At 32.3% G+C, this 25,227-nt stretch overlaps 1 protein-coding gene across 2 annotated transcripts in view; it reads left to right on the forward strand.

Annotated features, from left to right (window-relative positions):
* The first annotated feature begins 558 nt into the window (after window positions 1–558).
* Window positions 559–25,227, forward strand: part of LOC118199939 (protein arginine N-methyltransferase 1-like) — an 87,771-nt gene continuing 63,102 nt past the window's right edge. For both annotated transcript variants that reach the window (XM_085822444.1, XM_085822445.1), the window contains exons 1-2: window positions 559–705; window positions 17,625–17,819. In XM_085822444.1, the coding sequence (XP_085678570.1) occupies window positions 688–705; window positions 17,625–17,819 (213 nt within the window). In that variant the 5' untranslated portion in view covers window positions 559–687. The remainder of the gene's footprint in view (window positions 706–17,624; window positions 17,820–25,227) is intronic.

The following is a 25,227-nucleotide window of genomic DNA, read 5'->3' on the forward strand; positions in this document are numbered from 1 at the left end:
CGAATGGGCTTCATGCATAGGAGTTTTCTCATTTATAAGATGTATATGAACCAGTTTCCCTTGCAAAGTCATCCAAGAGACTTTCCTTCCCATAATCAGAGAGCCGTTAAGTGTTTTGCCGCAGTATTAATAATCCGAAAAACTTCTATCTAGTATTTGCCATAAGGTAGTTTCAAACGTGAGAGTCCAAACTTTTTTTTTTTTCCCAGTACGCAAAACGCCTGGAAACTTGTCCACAAGAGATTGGGTCGCAAACAAAAATGTATAAACTACTATTTTTATAATTCGAAATCATAATTCGCCAATCTGTTATACATAATAAAATAAATAAGTGATTAAATAAAAATAAGGATATAATTTTCATGCGGAATGCATATTAAATCATATATACGCAAAAGGTGTAGCCTTAGTTCTGAACTTTTAGCGATTAACTTCAATAAAATGCAAATCAAGATGAAAATCATGCAAGGATTACCATATCTATGATTGTTATTCCTATATCTATACTTAATATATGTTAGTCTACTATTTTATATTTTGTCAGCGCTATCGATACTTCTTTTGTTCTTAAAATTTGATTTTTTGCTCTACGGGAATAAAGACGAGTCGGTGCACAGTGAATCATCTTTATTCGGTTTGTCAGTCTTATTTAAATTCAAAATTAGACAATAGCCTTGGATTTGAAATATGTCGGAATTAATGGAGGTAAAAATATTCATGATATCAATAATGGGTAGCTGATCAGTTTACTGTTTTTTTGTTTATATGCGTATTTTATGTTTTTGTTATAATGCCTTAAATTTGTCGGTAAGCCTAAATTTAAGCGGCATTTTTTGCTGATATTTGATTGGAAGGTGCATGTCTGATGTACAAACTACTGTATTCAAATTCGCATTTTAGACTAATTTGATGAGTGACTATACATGTTAAAATACTGTATTTATTAGAAAGAACTAAGTTACCCGTTAAATAATGTAGCATTTATCTGATTGAAATGCAAGCACGCTAGTGTAAAAATGTTTTTGAAATGGAAAATTTTCCTGTAGAGCCGGATCAGATTAATTTTCGAACATTTGTATTTTTCAATTTTATACCAATTAATAAATATTAGCAAAATGGCTATTTTTCTTCCTTATATATTATTGATCTTTTTTTAAAACAATTATTCTAAGCTTTTTTATTAAAAAACATAAGTATGTGCAAGTTCAAAATGCTCTGAAAATGAACTCATACAGTAGCTCCCAAAAGTGTTTGTACACTTATGATTTTCGTTGAAATAGGGCTGTATCCAATAATTAAAAGTAAACTTTCTGAATGAGATTTTAATAATAAGATCTATAATCTATTTGTAACAAAATTACATGAAATATTTTTAAAATATAGCAAAACTTTATTTTTAAGATATTAAAAATAAAAAAAATGGCAAAAATTTTACCTCACAAAAGTCTTCGTACACTTAAATATTTTTGGAATTAAAATTATTGTTTGCCGCTTTTTTTAATTTTTGCATTGTGGTGGCATTTAAAAAATTGTTTCCTGTAATTTTTTATTGTGTACTTCATAATATTCTATTTATTATTGAAATATGGGTCGCAGTCATAAAGAAATTACAAACAGCATTCGAAAATTGATAATTTTTCACCATAGTAGTGGTAAATCCGTTCGAAATATCGCTAAATTAGTTAATTTATCCCATTCTACAGTGCAGTGTGTGATAAAAAGCTTTAAAGAAAAAAATCGGGGTTAATCTTTGGATTGTGGTAACTTGGCGATTTTTTGGGGAAAATTTGGCGACCAACCCTGCTTCAGCCTGCTAGTTTTTTTTTTTTGGACGCCATTTTGTTTTCACGAAGTAAAGGCATTTTTTTTTTTTTAACTGAACTTTTTTTTCCAACAATCTGCTAGTCGAATTACGCTTATGCTAGAACTTTTATGGAACAAAAGTGGTTAATCATGATGAAGATTAGGTGCGAAATTGGGAGAAAGTGCAGAATCGCCCACTGCTTGCCGCGTTTTTAAGAATTGCACATACACGGTATCCATGTACACGTCGTCCTATTTTCACTTAAAAAAACATCTCAGAATTGCACAAAAATGGCATTGTGCACACTCTTGACTTTATCCATGTACACTGCTAAAGTCCTAGCTAGTAACCTTTATCGCCTTACCAAAATGTCGCCAAACTACCTGTTACCATATTCCAAAGATTAGCCAAAATCGGATTGAAAACAAGGTAAGAAAAGGTCGACCGAGAAAGTTAACTAAACGTGATAAGAGATTTATTATTAGAATATTTGTGAAAAACCCACGTTTGAGTGCTGTAAAAGTTTCTGCAGAATTTAATGCAAAGTTTTCTACTTCAATTTCACCTGAAACTGTTCGACGAGTTCTCACAGAAACTGGATCACATGGGCGTTGTGCCCGTAAAAAATTTTTTGGTAGTGAGAAAAACAGAAAGCTCAGCCTTTCATTTGCAAAATCGATGATAAATACATTCAAAATGTACTGGAAGAATGTCCTATTTGCTGACGAAAGCAAATTTAACATTTTGTGAACAAAAAATGTTAAATTTGATGGTCGAATAACTGTATGGAGAAGAAAAAATGAGGAACTCCATTCTAAGAACTTAGTTGGAACAGTTAAGCATGGCGGTGGGGGTGGATGGCAGCGTCAGGAGTGGGTAATTTGGCATTTATTGATGGCATAATGAATCATTCTCATTATTTAAATATTTTAAGAAACAATTTAAAATTATCAGCCCAAAATTTGGGTATTGGAAACAATTTTATTTTGGTTAATCTTTGGATTATGGTAACTCGGCGATTTTTTTGGGGAAAATTTGGCGACCAACCCTGCTACAGCAACCTGCTAGTTTTTTTTTTTGGACGCCATTTTGTTTTCACGAAGTAAAGGCATTTTTTTTTTTTTTCAACTCAACTTTTTTTCCCAACAATCTGCTAGTCGAATTACGCTTATGCTAGAACTTTTATGGAACAAAAGTGGTTAATCATGACGAAGATTAGGTGCGAAATTGGGAGAAAGTGCAGAATCGCAAACTGCTTGCCACGTTTTTAAGAATTGCACACATACGGTATTCATGTACACGTCAACCTATTTTCAGTTAAAAAAAAAACCTCAGAATTGCACAAAAATGGCATTGTGCACACTCTTGACTTGGGTAGAGTAGACTTTAAGGTACCCCTTGTATTATGGCGAAGTTGTTGTTTCATTTATGGTAGCCTGAGTAGTTGAATTTTATGGAAACCCTATTGTGACGTAATCGGGTGCATGATTCTGGGAAATTTTGAATCATGGGATGTTTTGTAAGCGTTTTTGTGCTGTGTGCTGTTCTGATTCTTTAGACGGCCGAATGGCCGAATGTAGTAAGATTAATTTGAAGTTTCTGTATGATTTGGAGCGAAAGGAGAAAATAACTTTAATTGACTGGTGTGTAAATGAAGGTTTACTTAGTAGCCATTATAAGTCTCCTGTACGTAGGAAGGATATGCATCTAGTCGAACGTAAAAACCGTTTAGATGGATTTGAATGAATTTGTAGGAAGAAAGGTTCAGATTGTCACTATGTGAAGCGTTCGCACAGAAAGAGTACCTGGTTTGAAAAAGTCATTTGAGTATGACTGATATTTTGATTTTTACGTGGCTCTGGGTGTATGAAGCGAACTCGAAAATCATGGTAAGTGAATATTTGCTTTTGGTAGTGCTTAAATGTATAACATGTTTTTCCTTTTTTATGTTATTTTATTGTTTGGTTTAAAATGCATTTTATTGAGATTATGTATTTTTTGTTTGGCTATATTGTAGACTTTGGTGTTCCTTTGACTTTTTAAGTGAAAATATATCGAAGTGTACATGGACAAAATAAAGGGAGTACGCAATTCAAGTTTGTGCAATTCTGGGATTTTTTTTAAGGGAAAATAGGTCGACGTGTACATGGACAAAGTAAAAAGAGTGTGCAATGCCATTTTTGTGTAATTCGGGGATTTTTTTTTTAAAGTGAAAATAGTTCGAGGTGTACATGGATAAAGTCAAAGGAGTGCGCAATGCCATTTTTGTGCAATTTGGGGGGGGGGGTTAAGTGAAAATAAGTCGATGCTAATTTTGGCGCAAAAGTCGCTGCTTCGTAAGCCAAAATAACGAGTCAAAGAATTGCACAAAATTAGTATCCATGTGCAGCCCAAAATCGCCAAGTTTCGCCAAGGGGTACCCTAAATTATACTTTTACCATTGATTTTATCCATGTACACTGCTAAAGTCCTAGCTAGTAACCTTTATCACTTTACCAAAATGTCGCCAAACTATCTGTTACCATATTCCAAAGATTAGCCTCTATTTTTAATCATGATAATGATCCTAAGCATACGGCTCTCAGCGTTCGCCTGTGGTGTCTCTATAATTGTCCACAGGTTTTAAAAACACCACCTTGGTTGCCAGATTTAAACCCCATAGAACACATCTGGAAAGAACTAGAGGCTAGTCGTGTACAAAAACACGACATCCAAACGAAAAACGAAGTCAAAAGAGTCATGATGGAAGAATGAATAAACATTGATTTAAAAAAAAAAAAAAAAAAAAAAAAACTTGTAAAATTTACGGTATTATTCTGTTTTGAGGGCCGTAAAAAAATTGCAGCGAAAATGTATGCGCAAAAGTGCCAAATCTAGCAAACGCGCCCATTTAACAGCACGCAAAATCTAGCATACGTGCTGGTTTCAGATTGCGTAAGTTTATATAGTTTTATATTTCTTAAGAGGCCATTGAAGCACTAGTTTAATTTTAAAATCCTTTTTTGATATCCCATGGATTTAATAATTTGGGAATTGCCCATGATGAAACGTCGGCAATAGAATTTTCGGTAAAGTGCAGAATCACTGCTTGACGCGTTTTTAAGAATTACACATACTTGGTATCCATGTGCACATCGACCTATTTTCACTTAAAAAAAATCCCAGAATTGCACAAAAATGGCACTGCTCACCCCCTTGACTTTATCTGTGTACACATTGACCTATTTTCATTTAAAAAGTAAAATAAAATTGACGAAAATCCAATTGTTTTTACCCTTGTAGAAAGCGGCAAACAAATAAGTGAGTGATTCTGCACTTGAATTCCGATTCTGAATATTTTCAAAGAAAAGGCATCATTCACTATAGAAAATTACGTTTGAACAACCAAAGAAATGAAATTATGCTTTAGCAATAAGTGGGTAGCGAGATAGCGATGCAGGCATCCATTCAGTTATGTTTAGCAATTTTTATATAAATTATAATAATGATCTGAAATAGTTATTTACTCTTATGGTTCCATTCAGTCATGTTTAGCCTTTTTCATATAAATTATAATTATAAAAATGTATTGTTATGAAATGTACAAGGGCGGTAAGATAACTTCTCCCCAAAGCAGTTCTAGGGTTGCCATAAAATAGAAAAGAGGGCAGGGTTGCCACATTTGGCAAGAAATCACCCATTTGGCGACAAAATTGGCAATATACCCATAGACCTGTTATATACTAGACGGAGCATCGCCATTCAAAACTGGGTGAAAAAGCGGCACAGGAATGAGTTGCAGGAGTTTGGGCATGAAATGGAACTGAACCCAGACTTTGGCGTACTATCGCCATGGCTGGTGATTTTTTCCCCCTCTTTTCTTTCAGTTCGAAATGCGAACTTGGAAAGATGTCATTTCGCATTGTCATTGCCGCTGAATTTGCAGAAGAGGTTAGATCGATAAACACCAGCCAAAATTAATAATTTCCCTAAAATTGGACACTTTATTTTAAAATTTAAGCCAGACAAATAGTCATACTAGCTTAGCAGCACAAAGGTAGACAAAGAGAAAAAAGACAAAAACAGAATGAGACGAAGCAGTGTGCAATAAATACAACATATCGGAAAAATGGTAATAGGAATAAATAAAGTACAAATAAAATAAATATAAAAAAAGATTTTTTTCATTTAAAAATAAATAAATAAATAAAAAGTGATTTAGGCAAAGTATTAATACATACTAAACATAGTGGATGAAAAATAAAATAATTAAAAATTTAAAAGTAAATAAAATTCATATACAGTCAAAAGTCGTTAATCCGGACTCGTCGGGACTTCGGCGATTCCGGATTATCGATTTTTCCGGATTATAGATCATCAGTTTAAATCTCGTAAGATGGCATGCAGAAATTCTAAAATTAAAAATATGAAACCTTAATTTATGAAATAAAGAACAATTATGATCTAAAGGGTATCAAAATTTACAAAAAAAAAAGAAGCTCAATATTAATTTGTTTACTTTATTAAACATTTCTTTCAATGTAAGTTGTTTAAAGTTGCTTCGTTTTATGTGATAATACTTTCTCTTTAATTCTATAAACAGACACGATTTCTTGTTCAGTTACAAAGTTCCGCTGTTCAAGTCCCGTTAATTGCTGTGCCGAGAATACCGACTAACTTGTGAATCAAAATTTTTTTGTTTTCACTAACCTCTCACATTCTTCATGTCTTTATCCATTTTTTGCAGCAATTCCACTTTTTGTGTGATGGACATTGAAACAGACTTTCGTTTTGTACGATCCTTTGGGAGCTCCAGAAACGGAAATTCTATTTGACATAATCGAAAGTTCAAGTTTACTTTTATAAAATTGCTCTTACAGTCTGCAAAAAATAATAAACCGGATCCAATTCGAAGATTAAGTAACAATGCAATCGTCAACATTAACTGAAATAGATAATTAGATAATTTTAGATTATACCGTCCGTTATACATAAAACGCGCACGCGAAAACGTATTCTGCGCTTGCGCAAACGCATAAGCGCAGTGGTAAAAAGTCTTACGTGCACGCGTAAACGTCTATGCGCATGTGTCAATGCGGCTCATGCGCAGAAAGTTTTTAGCTTTGAGGTCCGGATTATAGATCACTCCGGATTATGGGTGTCCGAATTAACGACTTTTGACTGTATATATATACTTATCGTAATGCATAAACAAGGAGCAAAGATAATTTAAGAAATGATTTTGAATGAAAAAGAGATTAAAATAAAACAGGAAAATTATAAACCTAAAAGGAAAAAAAAGGGCCAGGAAAAAAATAAATAAAAGAAGGTTTTTTTTTTAGTACTTGGGACAGAATAAAAAAGAAAAGAAAAAAAAAAATAGATGACATAAGAAAAATGAGTGAAAACAGAAAATTGTACAAAAAGGAAATTTAATATTTATACGAAAAGGAAATTTAATGTTAATACAGTGTATTACAGAGAACTACAGAGTAGGCCAATCAAAGTGAGATATTAAATTAAATGAACTAAAAATGAATGTCAATATAGCAGATATAAGTTATAAGGAATTGAGAGAGAAGTAAATAATTAAATTAAGACTTCCTTTTACTAGCAAAAATATATATATATATATTATGCACGTTGCACAATGTAATTGCACTTATTTTAAATAATTTTAGAAAGTAAAATTTAAATAATGTTCATTATTTTTAAAAGAAACTTAAAACTATTAAAGTTTTGAAATTTAACTGCTATTTAATTACTATTTTCTTAATAATTAACAAATTCTTAATATTTGAATAAATGCCAGAAACATGATATAAGAAAGAAAATAAGTGATTGAAAGTAAACATATTTGTTATATTTGGATGCAAGAAAAGGGGATAAAATAAAGTCATTCATGTCCCCCCCCCAAAAAAAAACAATTTTATGCAGTTCTTACACAGTGTTACATGTACATTACCAAGTATTAAATACATACATTACTACTTCGCACATGTCCGCATAAGCAAACGCATACAAAGAATATTTAAACAAACGCATACAAAGAATATTTAAACAAACGCATTCAAAGCAGTCTGTTGGCGTATAAAAAATGTCGCCAAAGCAGAATACTAGACTAATTAAAATTATATTATATTACTAAAATTTTAACATTTTTTTCAGAACACAGTTATTAGAAACATACATATATATTAAGCTACTTTTATTTAAATGTTATTTCAAGTATGCATATATTATATAAAATTAGAAAATCTATTTTTATTAGAAAGCGGCAAGTAGAGTGGATTAAAAAAAACCTCTACATTTTATAGAATTAGGTTTTAAAACATTAGAGAAAGCTCTCCTGTGAAATGTTACTCCTCCACCTTTCACATATCTGGAATTACATCCATATACGGAGCACGAAAGTACCATTTTTGAAGTCCGAAACAATGCGCATACACGCAAAACACTTGCTTCTCACAAATTCTCCATAGAACTGTAATGGTAAGGAAGATCCGCGGGAAATACAATCTGGAAATGTTCCAAATGTCACGTGGTTCCCATTCCTGTTCCCCTTCAGGGTTGCTGTTTCTCTCTCTAGTACATTACAGCTCTATGAATATGCCATGGACGGTTGGAGAACCTTCTGGAACGAATTCTTACCGGGTTAGTCCAGAATATTTCCGAACACAAGCCAAAAGCTATATAAACCCTGCTGGTCCACAGTCAGTAAGTGTGCTTCATCAAGAGGAAGTGTGCATCTCTTATCGAGTGTGTCTCGTCTAGCGAATCAATCCCTGCGGAGGCGATCAAGTTGACAGCCGGGCAGCGAGTGCCGAGTGGGTCGTCGAGTGTACCAAAAGAATTTCGTAGAGTATCGCGGTTAGTGCGTCGTCGAGAGAGCGTGTTGAGCTCCAGAAACGACTGAACCGAGAGTCGGGAGCATGCTCTGTGTGTCATTGAGTGCATTGCGAGTTGTAGCGTGGAGAGTCTCGAGAGTACGTGGAGTTCCGAGAACGACCAAGCAGAGTCGGGTGCTTTGCAAGAAGCTATCTCCACCATTATTCCCTGACAGTGTTGCTGATTATTCCAGCGTGTTTATAGTAGACCTTGGACGACTGTAAAAAGTGTTGATACTGTGTTTCGATACTTCAAAAGTGTCGATAGTGTGTTTCGATACTTCATCAAGTGTCGTCATTATTCACTCCAAATCTACAAACCCCGTACGAACGTGTAGGAAGAAAATAACGTAAGAACTGGTGTCAGAAGAAAAGAGAGAAAAAAACGCAACAGTATTATATGAAATTAACTTTTAATCTAAATTAAAACATCAATCTTAGATAGTTATTTACTATTATACTTCCTTTTGTGCTGCACATATTAGGGTTGCCGCAATTATTTTTTGCCAGCATTGTCATCAACAATAGTTTGGCGATTTTTTACGGCCCTCGAAACCGAATAGTACCAAATTTATTCCCATACGTTTAAAAGCTGTTGTGGATCCTAAAGGATATGCTACTAAAGGTAAAAGTATAGTTTAGGGTACCTCTTGGCGATTTTTGCCGGTACATGAATACCGATTTTGTGCAATTCTTTGACTCGTTATTTTGGCTTGCGCAAAAATCGCCGCTACACAAAGCCAAAATAACAAGACAAACAATTGCACAAACTCGGTATCCATTTACACATTGACTTATTTTCATTTATCCCCCCCAAATTGCACAAAAATGGCAGTGCGCACTCCTTTGACTTTATCCATGTACACGTCGACCTATTTTCACTTAAAAAAAATCCCCGAATTGCACAAAAATGGCATTGCGAATTCTTTTAACTTTATCCATGTACACGTCCACCTATTTTCACTTAATCCCAGAATTGCACAAACTTGCATTGCGCACTCCCTTTACTTTGTCCATGTACACATCGATATATTTTCACTTAAAAAGTCAAAGGAACACCAAAGTCTACAATATAGCCAAACAAAAAATACATAATCTCAATAAAATGCATTTTAAACCAAACAATAAAATAACATAAAAAAGGAAAAACATGTTATACATTTAAGCACTACCAAAAGCAAATATTCACTTACCATGATTTTTAAGTTCGCTTTGTACACCCAGAGCCACGTAAACATCAAAATATCAATCATACTCAAATGACTTTTTTCAAACCAGGTACTCTTTCTGATCGAGCGCTTCACATAGTGACCATCTGAACCTTTCTTCCTACAAATCCATCTAAACGGTTTTAACACACACCACAAAAACGCTTACAAAACATCGCATGATTCAAAATTTCCCAGAATCATGCACCCGATTACGTCACAATAGGGTTTCCGTAACATTTAACTACTCAGACTGCCGTAAATGAAACAACAACTTCGCCATTATACAAGGGGTACCTTAACATCTACTCTACCCGCTACTAAATATTAATATAACAAAAAAGGAAAATATTTACTAATATGTCAAGATTTTTTTTAAAGTGTATGAAAACTTTTCTGAGATGAAATGTTTGTCATTTTTTTATTATTAATTTCGGAAGCACTTCCGCGAGAACCCGGTAAATGTAAACATTGCCGATAATAGTTCAAATAAAATCATTAGGTAGATTTTCAGAAACCATTATTCTTCCATCCCCTTGCGTAGGTTTTTCATATTCAATCTTTCATTAGGCGTTTGCCATACAATAATTGAGCTGTTGGACCCAAATATATTAAATTTTGACTCGTCTGCAAACACAATCTTATTCCAGTATGATGAATTTTTGCTTACTTGTGATTTTACGAATATCAGGCATAATTATTTTGTTGTTGAGAAATTTTCCTTCTTGTTGATCGCCCATCGGATCTATGTGCCCTAATGACTGTTCTAAGTTCATCGCTGATAAAACTTTGGCGATAATAGTTCAAACCTGGTAACCTAGCCGATTCATCCTATTCGCTTGTTCGAAGGTTGTCGTTATTTGCATTTGGAGATTTATATTCTTCTTCTCTTATTTATTAATATTTTTTCTGAATATTTTAACAACAAATAGATAGAAATATTTTCGTATAAGTAAAGAAGTTTTCGTCGATAGATGCCGGTTCTTGGCTCGTCAGTTCGGGATCAAAGGAAGAAAATATGGTGGGAGGGGTGAATGCTAATTTGTAACATAGCTGTTCACTTTATGTTCTTAATTATTAACAGCTGTAAGCACGCAGAACCATGACGTTTCCAACCCCTAAAATAATTTGTTTTTGTAGGATGCAAAAATGTGCATTTTAAATAATTAAGGAATGCTTTTATTTTTATTATTGGTCATTGTCATCTAAAATTATGAGAATAAATCAATTTTTATAGCGTAAAATTTTAACAAGATACTATATTGTTAATGCTTTTCTAACAATAACCTTTCAGAGGATGGCAGGTGTGACACAAATAGCTGAGTAAATTGAAATAAAAAATATTATTGATTATCTAAGATGACAGAATAGTTTGATGCATCCCCATGGTCATCAAAATTAGCAAACCGCTGGTGGTGTAAGGAATACAGTTCAAATGACTCTTGAAAAATAATAAAATGTATAAAGTTCTAGTTTTATTAACAATGCTACTGAAGAAAATTTGATTACTGTTGAAGGTTATTTGTATTGTGAAATATATTATGAAAAAGGACAGGTATTTGTTTCAACGTAAAAGGCTGCATGCAAGTAACTTGAAAAAAAAAAAAAAAAAAACCTCAAAACTATGTAAAATGGATATACTAAAGGTCATGCATTCATTAATTTATTACATTAATAATTCTTGTCGAAATACATCAATCAACAGTCAAAGTACTTAAAAATGAAAAAAGACACTTGTAATAGAAATATTAGTATTCTATATGATGTAGAGAAAATACATATGAGTATAATGTAAACGTAAGTATAAGAATACTAATTTTTTATTTTTTAAATGAGTTTTTACTTCCCATTATGTTTAATATATTGTTTTCTGTGCTAATTTGAATTGAATACAAATTTATTTTTGTATATATCGTTTAACCGGTTAGTTTTACATCTACATACTTATTATCTGTGAATTTTTACTACCATTGTCTGCTAACTTGAATTTACATACACTAAAAATCACGTTTACGCCTCGGAGCTTGGCGAGTAAAAATGCAAGGTTGCCAACGGGTTCTCTGCGGATGAAAACCCTTAATTTCTTAAAAATGAAGTTTTGCTGTTTTTAAAAATATTTCATGTAATTCTGTTACGAATAGATTATAGATCTTTTTATTAAAATCTCATTCAGAAAGTTTACATTTAATTAATGGATAGAGTCATATTTCAATGAAAATCGTAAGTGTACGAACACTTTTGGGAGCCACTGTAAGTATTTGGATACCTTGAACAAACTCTTCATAATTAATCAAAACATGAAAATGACAAGGCATTCAATATTTTATGGGATATCCTTTAGCTAAAATTACACTTTTCATGCATTTTGACATGTATTCTATCAGTAATTTTGTTCAAAAATGTGCTATTTTTGGAGGAATTGCTTTTGGTAGTTTTCCAAGAAAAAGCATGTTTTGTTATTCTTTTCTCCAGCTCACTGCATTCTTGTTTGATAGGATTTAAATGGATGAATTTTCATAACTTCAGGACATTTATGTAGTAACCACAAGTGAACTTTTAATCTCTATATTTACTATATCGTTATCCTGATAGAACTTAATATATTTTCCATTCCAAGTTCTTGTGCAGATGATTTTAGATTTTCAGTATACTGATCCATATTATTTTCTATACAGAGTAAATTTCCCATCCCAGAGGTAGTAAAACATCCGCAAACCATTATTCTTCCATTATCTTGCATAGGTTTTTCATATTCAATCTTTCATGAGGCGTTTGCCATACAATAATTGAGCTGTTGGACCCAAATATATTAAATTTTGACTCGTCTGCAAACACAATATTATTCCAGTATGATGAATTTTTGCCTTCTTGTAATTTTACGAATATCAGGCATAATTATTTTGTTTTCTTGTTGAGAAATTTTCCTTCTTGCTGATCGCCAATCAGATCTATGTGCCCTAATGACTGTTCTAGCAGTTTCACAACTATTTTTCTTTCTAAATCTGCTGTAAGTTTTACACCACTAAGTTTTAGATCTTGTTTGAGTTTTCATAAGTTAAATCGCCAGTTCCTTAGTGTGAGTTTTCAACATTTCTGCAAAATTTTCATCTTTTTATAATATTAAAGATAGTTGAATGTGTTATATGAAGGGCTTTGACTTTTTGAATACTTTTACTATGTTTAAAAATAATGAATCATTAAATTTCTAATAAAATTTGTTGTTTGTTTAGTAGCATCTTACCATGATCACTTCAAACTGGTACTATATTTTGCTAAACAAAATGATTTTCAAATGCAGATGATAATGCTTGTAATATAGTTTCATTTAAAGTAATCGTGACAAGAAATATCATCTTCCAAAGCATATCAAAGCTTTTGAGTATCAGAATTCATATCTGATTACCGCTTTTTCAATAAATTACACTAAATAATTTTATGATATTTATGTTGCAACCAGCAAGGTTTGAAATAAAGAAAAAGTAGTATATTATTAAAAAAATGAAGTCTATATTTCAGTATTTATTACAAGATCTATGTAAATAAATTTCAAGAATACTAATTTCCAAAATAAATGTGAACCATTTTATGTCTGATAGCCCTAGAAATTCACAGTTTTATTCAAAATGACACTAGTTGAAGGTTGCTTTTTTTCTCTAATATAGAAATGCATTTAATAATAGGGGGAATGTTGAAAGTAATGTTGCTTTCTTACATTAAATTGAAACGAATAAATTTGTAACAAGTTTTTATATCTAATCAATAATATAATCACCCTCGTTATCAGCAACCTTTTGCCATCTAGTCTGCCGATTTCAATCCCAAACCGATAAAAATCAATTGGTTTTTGAGTAAAATATCTTGAGATGGCATTTTGGACATCATCCAAATTTTCAAATTTTTTGTCACTAAGAAAATGTTGTAGGGATCGGAATAAATGGAAATCTGAGGGTGCGATATCGGGCGAATATGGTGGGTGAGGTAGTATCTCCCACCCCCAATTAATTATATTTTTCCAGTGTTTTTCTTGCACAGTGCAGTCTTGCATTGTCGTGTTGCAGAATGACACCTTTTCCGTTGACAATAGCCAGATATTTTTCAATTAAAGATTGGTTCACTAGATCCAATTGTTTACAATTATTGTGACATTACAGTCTACATTAACAGTTTTTCCAGGTTTCAGCCATTAAAAATGAACAATTCATTGAATACTCCATCACACACCCATAAGTGCCTTTTCGGGATGTAAACCCTTTGTAATCCCTATTAAAACTGCCTTTTGAGTTTTGGATTATCATATAGAACTTATTTTTTTGTCTTCACTAATCAAATGATCAAAAAATGGTTCTGTATGGTGCATTGAAGTAATACGTTGCATGTGATGGATAGGTTGGCTTTGTTCTTTTTGGATAGATTATAGGGGACTCAAGCACCTGCTTTGCTTATTTTTCCATTCTACTTTAAATGTTCTTGGATGATCGACCAAGGTTGGTTAAGAGTGTTTGACATGAATTTGCTTCTACTTCTTCCCTTTGCATGTTGTCGTCGACATGCGCAGAAACAACATTACTTCCTGGTCCCCCTATTATTATACTTGTATTTAGTACAATAAGCATGTAGAATAATGAGAATAGCATACTGTATGTAAATATATTTAGCAAAAAATCTTCAACAAAGTTAATTCTTCGTAAAGTTATTCAGAATTTACAGTATAATAGTAAGGCAGTGGAATTTTTTAACAATAATTGTAGCTGTATGTAATTTTGTAAAAGTATATTCTTTACATGAACTTGATGGTGGAAAAAAATTCTCTTGAGTGCCAGAATCAGTAATTTGCTAATAAAAGTATTACATTAATGAATAGTTTATTCTTTGGTTAATTATATTGCAGAATAGATATTATTTTGTTAAAAATAAATGTGAAAGTTTGTGTCTGAAAGACTAATTGGGAGTATCGCCACTGTCCATTTCCATGATGAGGAATAGTTATTTAAAGTTTTTGAGATCAGTTGTAACACATGAAACATTTTGAGTGTGTTCATGCAGGAAGTACAGACTAAATTATGATGCTGAAAAACGTGTGCATCAACTTCAAAACTTACAACACATTTTTTTTGTACATGTTCTTGCCTATAACACAATAGATAGGTTTGTAGAAAATATTGTGTTTTGTGAAACTATACTACACAAGACTTAACAACTACTGTATTTTAAAAACAAAGTATTTTTTAAAATTCATTTAAAATATTAACATCATATGCCTTTTTTCCCTTTTAATAAGGAGTCTAGAATTTGTATTTTCATCTTCAAAGAAAGTTGTTTTGTACTTTTAGACATAGCTTGGAACTGAACTGTAGCTTGAAACAATTGAAGTCACAAATGGTGTATGATTTGGACACACCATTTGTGACTTCAATTGTGTCGAGCTTGAATTGGATTGATTATTATACTGTAAATTCTGATTAGAGTCAGTTATGACCTCTGAGCTGTGCCTTAAGTAATTGATTTGTTACAGTTCCTTTTTTCACTTAGTTGCCAGCAAATGAGTCTTGAATGTCTGCTGTAGATGGAATGCAAAGCGCCTCAGACATGTGGCAAATACGATGGTCTTCCTTTTGCGTTATGGATGTGTGCGGCCAAACCCTGGCCTGCTTGAGATGATACTTTCCCACATACACTGTTGCCAACATGCATGCACAATGGATACATCCCTGCCAGATCTTTCTGCGATATGGTGAAAAGAAAATCCCTCATATCCTGGCCCTGTTACTTGGCCTCATTCAAACTCAATAAGCTTCTGATACGGCCATCTTCATCTCCTTGAAAGCATTCTTGATTCAAATTTCATTCACAGTGTTTAATCCAGAAGATAAATAAAGTGCATGATGTTTACATTTCATATTTAAAGCAAACATGATTTGCATGTTCATATCGGCGATACTAATGCCACACTAATTCAGCTAGTGTAAAATTTTAAATAGACATCATCTTTGAGATGTGCAGACATGGTTCTTAAATTTTGTTTATCTTTTTTGGTGTTGGGATTTCATTTTCCATTTTGTGTCTTTTTTGCATTTTATTCATGTATAACCCTACAATGTTACTATTCAATTTACATAAATAATAACAATAATGAAAATAGAAACTTATGTATTTATTCAAAAAAGAATTTTGAATCATTACTAAGTTGAATCTATATCATTAATACAATGTAATATACTGTTAAAAAAAGAGAAATTTTTTTTTCCCTTTTGTAGTGTGATAACCTGTTTCAGTACTAAATTATTTAACTACTTTACATATCATTGGAGAAATAACAAAAGATTTAATTTCAGATAAGTTAAACTGTTATTAGTAATTTTGTCTCCTTTAGCAATTCCACAAATGCATCATTTTTATTTCTTTCAATTTCTCCAGTTTCTTTCATTTACTTCCAGTTTCTTTTAGTTGAAACCAACCCTGGTATGAAATGTAAAATAAGAACAGAGTTGATTTGAAACAATTCCTGTAAGAAAAATGGACAGAATAACAGGACTCTTTCAACTTGTTGAATTGGTGTTAGTAAAGTATATAAGGCAATAAGCTAAAAATCCTTGAATTAAATATTAAAATTTCATTTTATAGGTTTGAAGCAATAAGATTCTTTGATCTTTGTTTTTTTTCCCCTTTAGTTCAAAATTTCTTAATTGAAAACATTTAGTTGTTATTGACTTTGAAGTTTTACTTTTCAGAAGTAAAATTATCTTAAGTATGAGAAAGAAAGAAAATCGGTTCCCATAGTTCAAATTGGTTAATGGCTAATAAAACTATGTTTATACCTGCATAGAGTTTTTATTCAAAATTTCCTAAGATATTTGTGAATTTACACGTTGATGTGTTTGAAAAGGCTCAAATAGTGTTGGAGTGGTTCAAGGAGCATAAGGATGAATTCCAATTAATGTTTTGGCCACCTAACTTGCCAGATCTTAATCTGATAGAGCACATTTGGGATGTCATGGAGAGGCAGCTCAGAGCTTGAAACACCACCATCTTGGAATATTTCGACTTTGTGTGACCCGCTGCTTAAACATTTGGTAAAACCTGTTTCCAGTCATCTTACCAAGAACTTGTGGCATTATTGCCAAGGCAAGCTGCAAGTCTTTTGCAAGCCAAAGGTCGCTCAATGCATTAGTGAGTATTTGGTCATAGTGCTTTGGCTCTTCAGTGTATAATTAAGCATTATAAAGTGAAGTGTCTTCTTGATTTTTTTATCATAGTAACTTAGTAACTGAAATTACCCTGGTAATCCTAATATTTGTATTTGCAATAAACAATCCGTTGCAATAATTATGATTTATTTAAGTATAAAACCTTGGCAGGCATATGTCTCTATATCATCTCTGCCTTGGCAGACATATGTGGCTACATATGCTTATGAGATTTCAAATAGAATAATGTTGAGTTGTTATCGTATAAAATTTTGATTTAAAGTTATTTTATTTAACATGTTTCATTTTTGGCACATCAGTTTTTTTTTTAGTGCTGTGTTTAAGTTCCTTTAAGAGGCTTCCTGATGCTGAAAATAGTGTAAAAGTTGCATGGTTAAATAAAATTGGGATGCATTCAGGTACAAATTAGTTCTTAAAATAAGTGCACTGGATGTTAGATCTTTTTTCTTTCACCTTTTTTAACTTTAACCATCATATCTATCTAATGTTTGCAATATTTTACCTTGTTTCCCTTTGTAATTGTGTTAAATTTGTTTTTCAGATTAGCACTACAGAAACTGCCACTCCTTGTGTATCTGAACCCATAGTAAATGGCGAAACAAGTAATCCTGAGAAAGGTGGGAAATACTGTTGGAGGTGCCAAAAAGAAATGATTGGACTAACTACATATAAACCAGAAGAAATGACATCCAAAGATTATTACTTTGATTCTTATGCACATTTTGGTATACATGAGGTTTGTGAAGCATTTGCTGTTATTTATAAATGACAGTGTGAAGTCATGTAAAACAACAACAACAACAACCAAAAAAAAAAAAAATTGTGCGTTTGAGAATCAGTTATGTAATTTCACTGTTAATTGAATAATAGAACTAGGAACTTGAGAAGGGTGAAAAAGTGGTCTAAATATTACATTGCTAATCACTTTGGTCTTTCAGTTGTGCTTTCTATTTTTCTTTTTTAAAAATTATCAAAAGATTTCTTTCAAAGGGAAAGGAAGACTGAGAATAACAGGGTTAAAAAATATTCTGATTTATGCTGTGATAAAAGATAAAACAGAAAATGAGGTTGTATCAGGACCTGTTTAAAGTGATACTTAAATAATTTTATGAATGACTTGACAGTTTATTCCATTCATCAATACTTAATAATATCACTTAAATTACTTAATTTTCATTTCATATTTATGTTAGAAACATATGGTGGTAAATGAATCATGGTTAGAACACAAAATATTACACATTGAAACATATTTTTATATCCATTCCATTCATTATAAAATTGGTGGTACATATGGCTTTATTGGAATAATCAATCCAAATATGAAACAGCTCAAATTCTTTATGGAATTTCATCAGTATATATTTAGTTAATGATTCAGCAGGATGTGAAAACGATTTGATGCAGTTGAATTGTCATAACTGTTAAATACATCAATTTTTCTTTTTTTTTGGGGTGGTTGTCATATAAATTCATTACTAATCAAGAACTCCCTTTCCAAAAAATATGGTACTATTCCATTTTGAGGACCGTAAAAAATTGCAGGGAAAATGTATGCACAAAATCTAACAAACACGTCCATTTAACAGAGCGCCAAATCTAGCATATGAGCTGATTTCAGATTGCGTACATTTATATAGTTCTATATTAAGATGCCATAGAAATACTAGTTTAATTTTTAAATTATTTTTGATTTTAAATTCCTTTTTGATATCCTATGGATTTAACAATTTGGGAATTGCCCATGACGAAAAATCTGCAGTAAAATTTTGGTTAAGTGCAGAATCACCCACTGCTTGACGCATTTTTAAGAATTGCACATACTCGGTATCCATGTACACATCGACCTATTTTCACTCCAAAAAAAATTCCGAGAATTGCACAAAAGTGGCACTGCCCACACCCTTGACTTTATCTGTGTACACATCGACGTATTTTCACTTAAAAAGTAAAAGAAAATTGGCAAAAATCCAATTGTTTTTACCCTTGTAAAAAGCGGTAAACAGATAAGTGGGCGATTCTGCACTTTACTGAGAATTTTTTCAAAGAAAAGGCATCATTCATTATGGAAAATTGTGTTTGAATAACCGACGAGATGTAGCGAAATAGCAATGCAGGCATCCATTCAGTTATGTTTAGCAATTTTTATATAAATTATAGTAATGATCTGTGTTAAGTTAGAACACAGCCCCACCTATTGGATATGGAGAGAAACTCTCACTTGGCCGTTTGGATTCGGCTAAGCAACATGCCAGAGCATTTATTAGATCTGAGTGTAGTTAATTACCATCAATAAATTAGTTCTTTTGCACAGCCCGCTCATTAGTTTAGAATCCTAGTATGATCTGAAATAGTTATTTACTCTTATGCTTCCATTTAGTCATGTATAGCCTTTTTTATATAAATTATAATAATAAAAAAGTATTATATGAAATTAACCTTTTATCTAAATTAAAACATCAATCATAGATGGTTATTTACTATTATACTTTCTTTCTTGCTTTGTTAGGCTTGCTGTCATTATTTTTGGCAGCACTGGCATCAACAATAGTTTGGCGATTTTTTAAGGCCCTCAAAACCGAATAGTACCAAAAATAATACTTCTTCAATCTGTACTAAAAGTTATTAAAAATGAATGCTGACATGTTAATTGCATTACTTATAAAAAGAGGACTGCGCTAAAGCTAATTTATTTCGTCTCTTGCTGTCTAAGAGAGCGCCATGATGCTGTTCCTCTTTAAATTCAACGATTTGTATTCTGTTCGAGGCTATATTGATCAAGGCAGAATCTTTTGGAATGCTCAAGATCTCCTCAAATTATTACCAGCGAAAAGTTCTGCTACATTGGTGATGCTAAGTGTTATATTTGGAAGAAGGAATTTTCTTCGTCTAAAGGACTTGACCAACTTCTTTGGCAACAGTTTTGTTTCAACATGTGAAGAAGCTCTGAAACTGGCAAAGTATGCCCGACATAATGACCTATTGTTACCATGGATGTATGGAATGCTTCGTATGGAACGTCGCGTCGCGCAATGAACTGGAAGTTGATCGGTCAGCACTATCCTTATCTTCAGGGCGCATGTTTTTATTTTATTCCGCTTATAATTCCTTACTAAATGTAGTATTTTATCTCGATGTACTCCGTCTTTGATATGATTTAAATTAAATTCCTTGTCATTATAAATATCATGATTACACATCAAATAGTTTTCTGGTCGCAATTTTCTAATTTTGACTATGCATAATGTATGCTCTACCTATGGGCACATTGAAAGAAATGTTTACTAAAGTAAACAGATAAATATTAAGCTTTTTTTTTTTTTTTTTTTTTTTTGTAAACTTTGATACCCTTTAGATCATAATTGCTCTTTATTTCATAAATTACAGTTTCATATTTTTAATTTTATAATTTCTGCATGCCATCTTACCAGATTTAAACTGATGATCTATAATCCGGAAAAACCGATAATCCGGAATCGCCAAAGTCCCAACGAGTCCGGATTAAAGACTTTTGACTGTTTGTGTTTTTTTAGGCATACTGATTTCACAAGGTATAACATTGAAACCTGATATTACATTTTACTGGTCTAAAAATAAATTGATCGAAACTCCATTTTTAGGGATCTTTTTTATTATAAAAACATCATTTTTATTATACTTTTACTGTAAACATTAAATTTTGTGCATTCATTTTTTTATTTTATTTATTATTTTGTGAAAGTAAACAGTTTTTAGAAAGTAAAACTTGCACTTATTTTTCCCCTAATACATTGCATAACTATGCGAGCCTGTGTGAAAAACCATGGTACTTGGAAATGAATCTTGTACGTTTTCCACGGCAATTAAGGGGTTAATGGTGAAAGGACATTTCGCCTATAAACAGAACATAGTGAGTGGATTTTAGGTCGTCCTTCTTTTGTTGTAGAAACCACTGCACAAATGTCCCATGTTGTGGATATTTCTCTTTTACAGTAGCATAATGCATTACAGATGAAATGAATGTAAGGTGCATAGTGTCCCATAAACTGCTTCAAGATGCTCCGGGTGCAGTGCAAAATATAAATATGCTTATTCTTGGATTTCTGTCCACAGCATGCAATACATCCTCTTTCTGCCACCTAATATCTTTCATCTTAACTGTGAAAGATCTATGTTTATATAGGTTCTGATGAAAATGCAATAATATTTGGTGTGGTTTTTGTGTGATTGGGTATTTTTCTCATTACATTTTTACAGAGGCTCATCCATTAGATGGACATGCATTATGTCCGTCAACTCAGCATTTATTAAGCAGCATTCTTAAGGTATAACAAGCTTTAATGCTGAAGTCTCAGGTGTAGATAAACTCAGGAGTACTGATGTGTGTGTCTGCCACTTATCCATTTCTGGCTCTGCCTTTATATGTAAATGTGTTCCCTGTCACTCCTTAATTTTTGTACATGGCATTCTGAATGTGTGTATACATCATATAAACACATTTATATAATGTTGCATAGGCTCGGAAGCCTTGACAAAAATCAGTCAGCTTCAAAACGTTTCTCAAATCTAGAAAGTTGCCAACTTGGAAACATTTGTAAATCCTTGTAAAGTGTGTTTCTGCCTATATCTCGTATTCTATTTGAGCTATTTTTGCAATTTAAACATTTTTGGACTCAGAATTGAAAGATCTATAGTTCTACGAAGAAGTAACACTTAAATACAAAATATGTCGTGACAAATTCAATTGCACATAAAATAAGTATAATATTTTAGTGTGATAATATTATCACACTAAAATGACACAAATAAATAAATCACTAAATAAAATAATGTACATTACAGCAATATATAAAAATAACAGTGCAATCAACTGAATTTAAATATTTACAGAATTTTACAGCATCACCCCCTCCTTCATTGTGTTGCACATATTAGCAGTGCAATCCCCAAGACAATGGGCAACAAATCTTCATTGCCATAGTGAGGTCATATCTATCATAAAGCTCTTCTTTAGGTTGAGTAGAAGAAGTTCATTAAGTCAGCATCATTTGGTCATTCAGTTTCATGATCACATAGGAGGGTTCCTCTCAGGATTTGTGCAGCTCAAGTCATATTAACAGTGGAATAGTGCTTGGGCTTCTACACCTTACAAGTGCTTATATGTCCTTATATTTGAAAATAAAATATAAAGGCCCTTATAGGTACTTACTTTTTCTTTAAAGCCCTTATATTTATGTTTTTAGTTCTTATTTTTTGCTTTTAGTGCTTTTTTTAATCCTTTTTTTTAATGAACGCACATTTTTTCCCTGTACCAAAGCCAAAATTAAATAAACAACTTTTCTTCCTTATATGCAACGTCAGATGGTGAATCATACTCCCAGAAATTGCTTTTTCCCCCCTTTCTCTGCATTAACGTAACCTATGGTGCGCGCGAGAGTACAGACAGGTACATGTCGTTCTATTGGTCAAAGAATTGCGAAAATGGAAGAAAATTCCAGTACATTCGGTATTTTTTTCCTCCTACACAAATACTACACACGTTTGAATTTCTATCAAGATTTTAATAATTTGCATTCTCGTTCCGTGTGGTCAGTTCATATTCTTGTTTATTATGATCGTTATGCTTACATTATGAGCATATGCATGAATATTTATAATAATATAGTTGCAGTAACTGGTGAAGTATAGATAAACTTCCCCCCCAAAAAAATGGGTGTGTTTTTACACAGATTAGCTTTCTAAGGAATAATATTCGGAATGGCTTAAATAAAAGGAAAGTAATCGAATAGTCAATATATATATATATATATATATATATATATATATATATATTTTCCAATATATTAACTTGGGAGGTTTTCCCCTTTCTCCGCAAAATCTCTAATATTGAAGCAGCGGACTTTTTTTTTTGTCACTGTCCAATCTGAATTGAATAAGACTAAAAGTTTTTGGGTCTACCCAACCTAAGCGAAGATTGATTCTATTCCGAAAATTTAACACAGTCTGTTGAAAATTAGAATCAGAAACACCCCAGATTAGTAAGTCTCTTTCTTTTCCTTTATTTAGTTCTTTATTCTCTGAATGGTGGCTGTTGATTCCGATTGCCTAATATCGTGGAAGAATTACCCTGCACGTTTTGCGGAATAACGTTTGCGGTATTTTCCAGAGATAATTTTGATGATCGGTCTGAGATTTGTTTATGAACACTTAAAAGAATTTTACTGTGCTTTCTAAGCAGAATATTTATCAGTTCCGTTGGTCTATTTTTATGTGATGCACATATCGAAATGCCAAAATCATTTATTTAGACGAGAAATCTAAAGAACGGCTACAATCTCCCCCACTCCTCTTTTTCCAGTTACTATATGGAATATTCGACAATTTTCGAGTATGTGGGTTAGTTAAGCTTTTACTGTTAAAGGATGATTTTTTTGCAATTCCCGTTTTGATGCAATTTCCCGTCTTCTGATTTCAGAAACGTGCCTCTTTTTTACTTAAATTACTTTGCTTGGAATATATGTTAAGAGAAAACTGTTATGCAATGAAAATTTAGAAAATGTTCAGAATATTGATTTAAGTTAAATTATTTAAATATTAATATGAGTGAAAATTAAATTGTATTTATTATTAGGTGCCAAACGAATACAATTAATATGGCTTATTATTATTTATTTTCTATATTTTGAACTGAAATTTCATCATTAAATCTTGTATTATAGTTTAGTTCTGCATAGTTTTTTTTTTCTCTCATTGTAAACTAATTCTGTAAATTGAACTGTCATTTAAAATTTTTTTAAAAAAGAGTTACTTGTTTTCCATGGTTGAGGTAGTGCTCACTCTCTTAATAAATATTAATTTAAGGTTATGCAGATGTGTATAATGTAATTAGACAGGTGCTTATTTTTTCCTTAAAATGTGCTTGAAAAGTACTTATAGGTGCTTATTTTTTTAACTAAAATGTGGCTACAGCTAGACTTTATGACCTTCTTTTAATTTTTACACTATCGACTTGGTATCATATCCCATCTTTATCCTTGCAGTCACTGCGTTGATTCGTTCCTTAGTGACTGATTAGTGCATTCTAAACACCACTGTTGATTTTCCGGGTACTGTTGAGCTGAAGAAGATATATTTGGCAGTTGTCCAGAGGTGCAACAGGAGAAAGTTCACAGCCCCAAAATTATTTGTGATGAAGAAAATTCAGTGTTTTCATCAATGACACTCTTTTACACTATCAGAAATGCCAATTTTGGGTTCCAGCCGTGCTGTCTCTGGCATATGAATAGAGAAAGATGGTCCACTATTGTTTGATTGAATTTCTCCAACATGCCGTCAGGTGAAGAAGTGGTTTGAGTCTTTTTCATACCAAGAAATCTACGCAGTCCTTTAAATATGGCTGATGTGAAATTTGTTCCTTGGTCAAAGTGAATAAGAAGAGGCATTCCAAATCATGAAAAGGAATTTTTATTTGAAGTTATGAGACTATTGAAGCTTCTTGATCAGAGATGGCATAAGCTTTTTGAGAGTCTTTACTAAAGTAGACCATGACGACTAAGATATGCTCATTTTTCATAGTGTTTTTAAGTAAAGGACCGAGAATTAGAGTATTCTGAGTCTACACTGTAACATTAAAATCTTTGTCATGTATGTGTTTGCTGACCTTTTCAAGTTCCACATATCATAAGATTTATACCCCTTTTCTGTATCTGCTTTGACCTTGTCCCAGAAGGAAAATTTGCAAATTTTATGAAGCCCCTCTCTGCATCAAAATGCTTTCCAATAGAGTTACTATGAAGCTCTGACAGAACTAGGGGTGTAAGATCTTTGTAAGATGAGTTGCAACTCTTTCCGCCATCAACTTCTCATTTGCTGTAGAGAAACCCATCTTTCAAGTATAAGAAATCCTAGAATGTTTTATTGTTAGATTAAAGAGGGCACCATTTCTTGCTAGCTGAGTTTTTTTTAAAATTATTTTATTTCCAGTTTCTATTAATTCCAGTAATAATCTCAATTCCAGATCTTCCATTTGATTCTTTCTCAGTTCTTTGCTGCTCCACGGATAAGTCTGTGATGTTATGGAGTTTGTATTAATTTTTCTGAATCGTGGGACTTAGAAGCAATATTTTTTCTGTTTTTAAATGGTGTTTGCATTTTTTCTGTACAGT

This window comes from Stegodyphus dumicola, chromosome 8 (assembly GCF_044657685.1).
Source record: "Stegodyphus dumicola isolate Sdum_Otavi_A_Nest chromosome 8, ASM4465768v1".
Taxonomy (NCBI): domain Eukaryota; kingdom Metazoa; phylum Arthropoda; class Arachnida; order Araneae; family Eresidae; genus Stegodyphus; species Stegodyphus dumicola.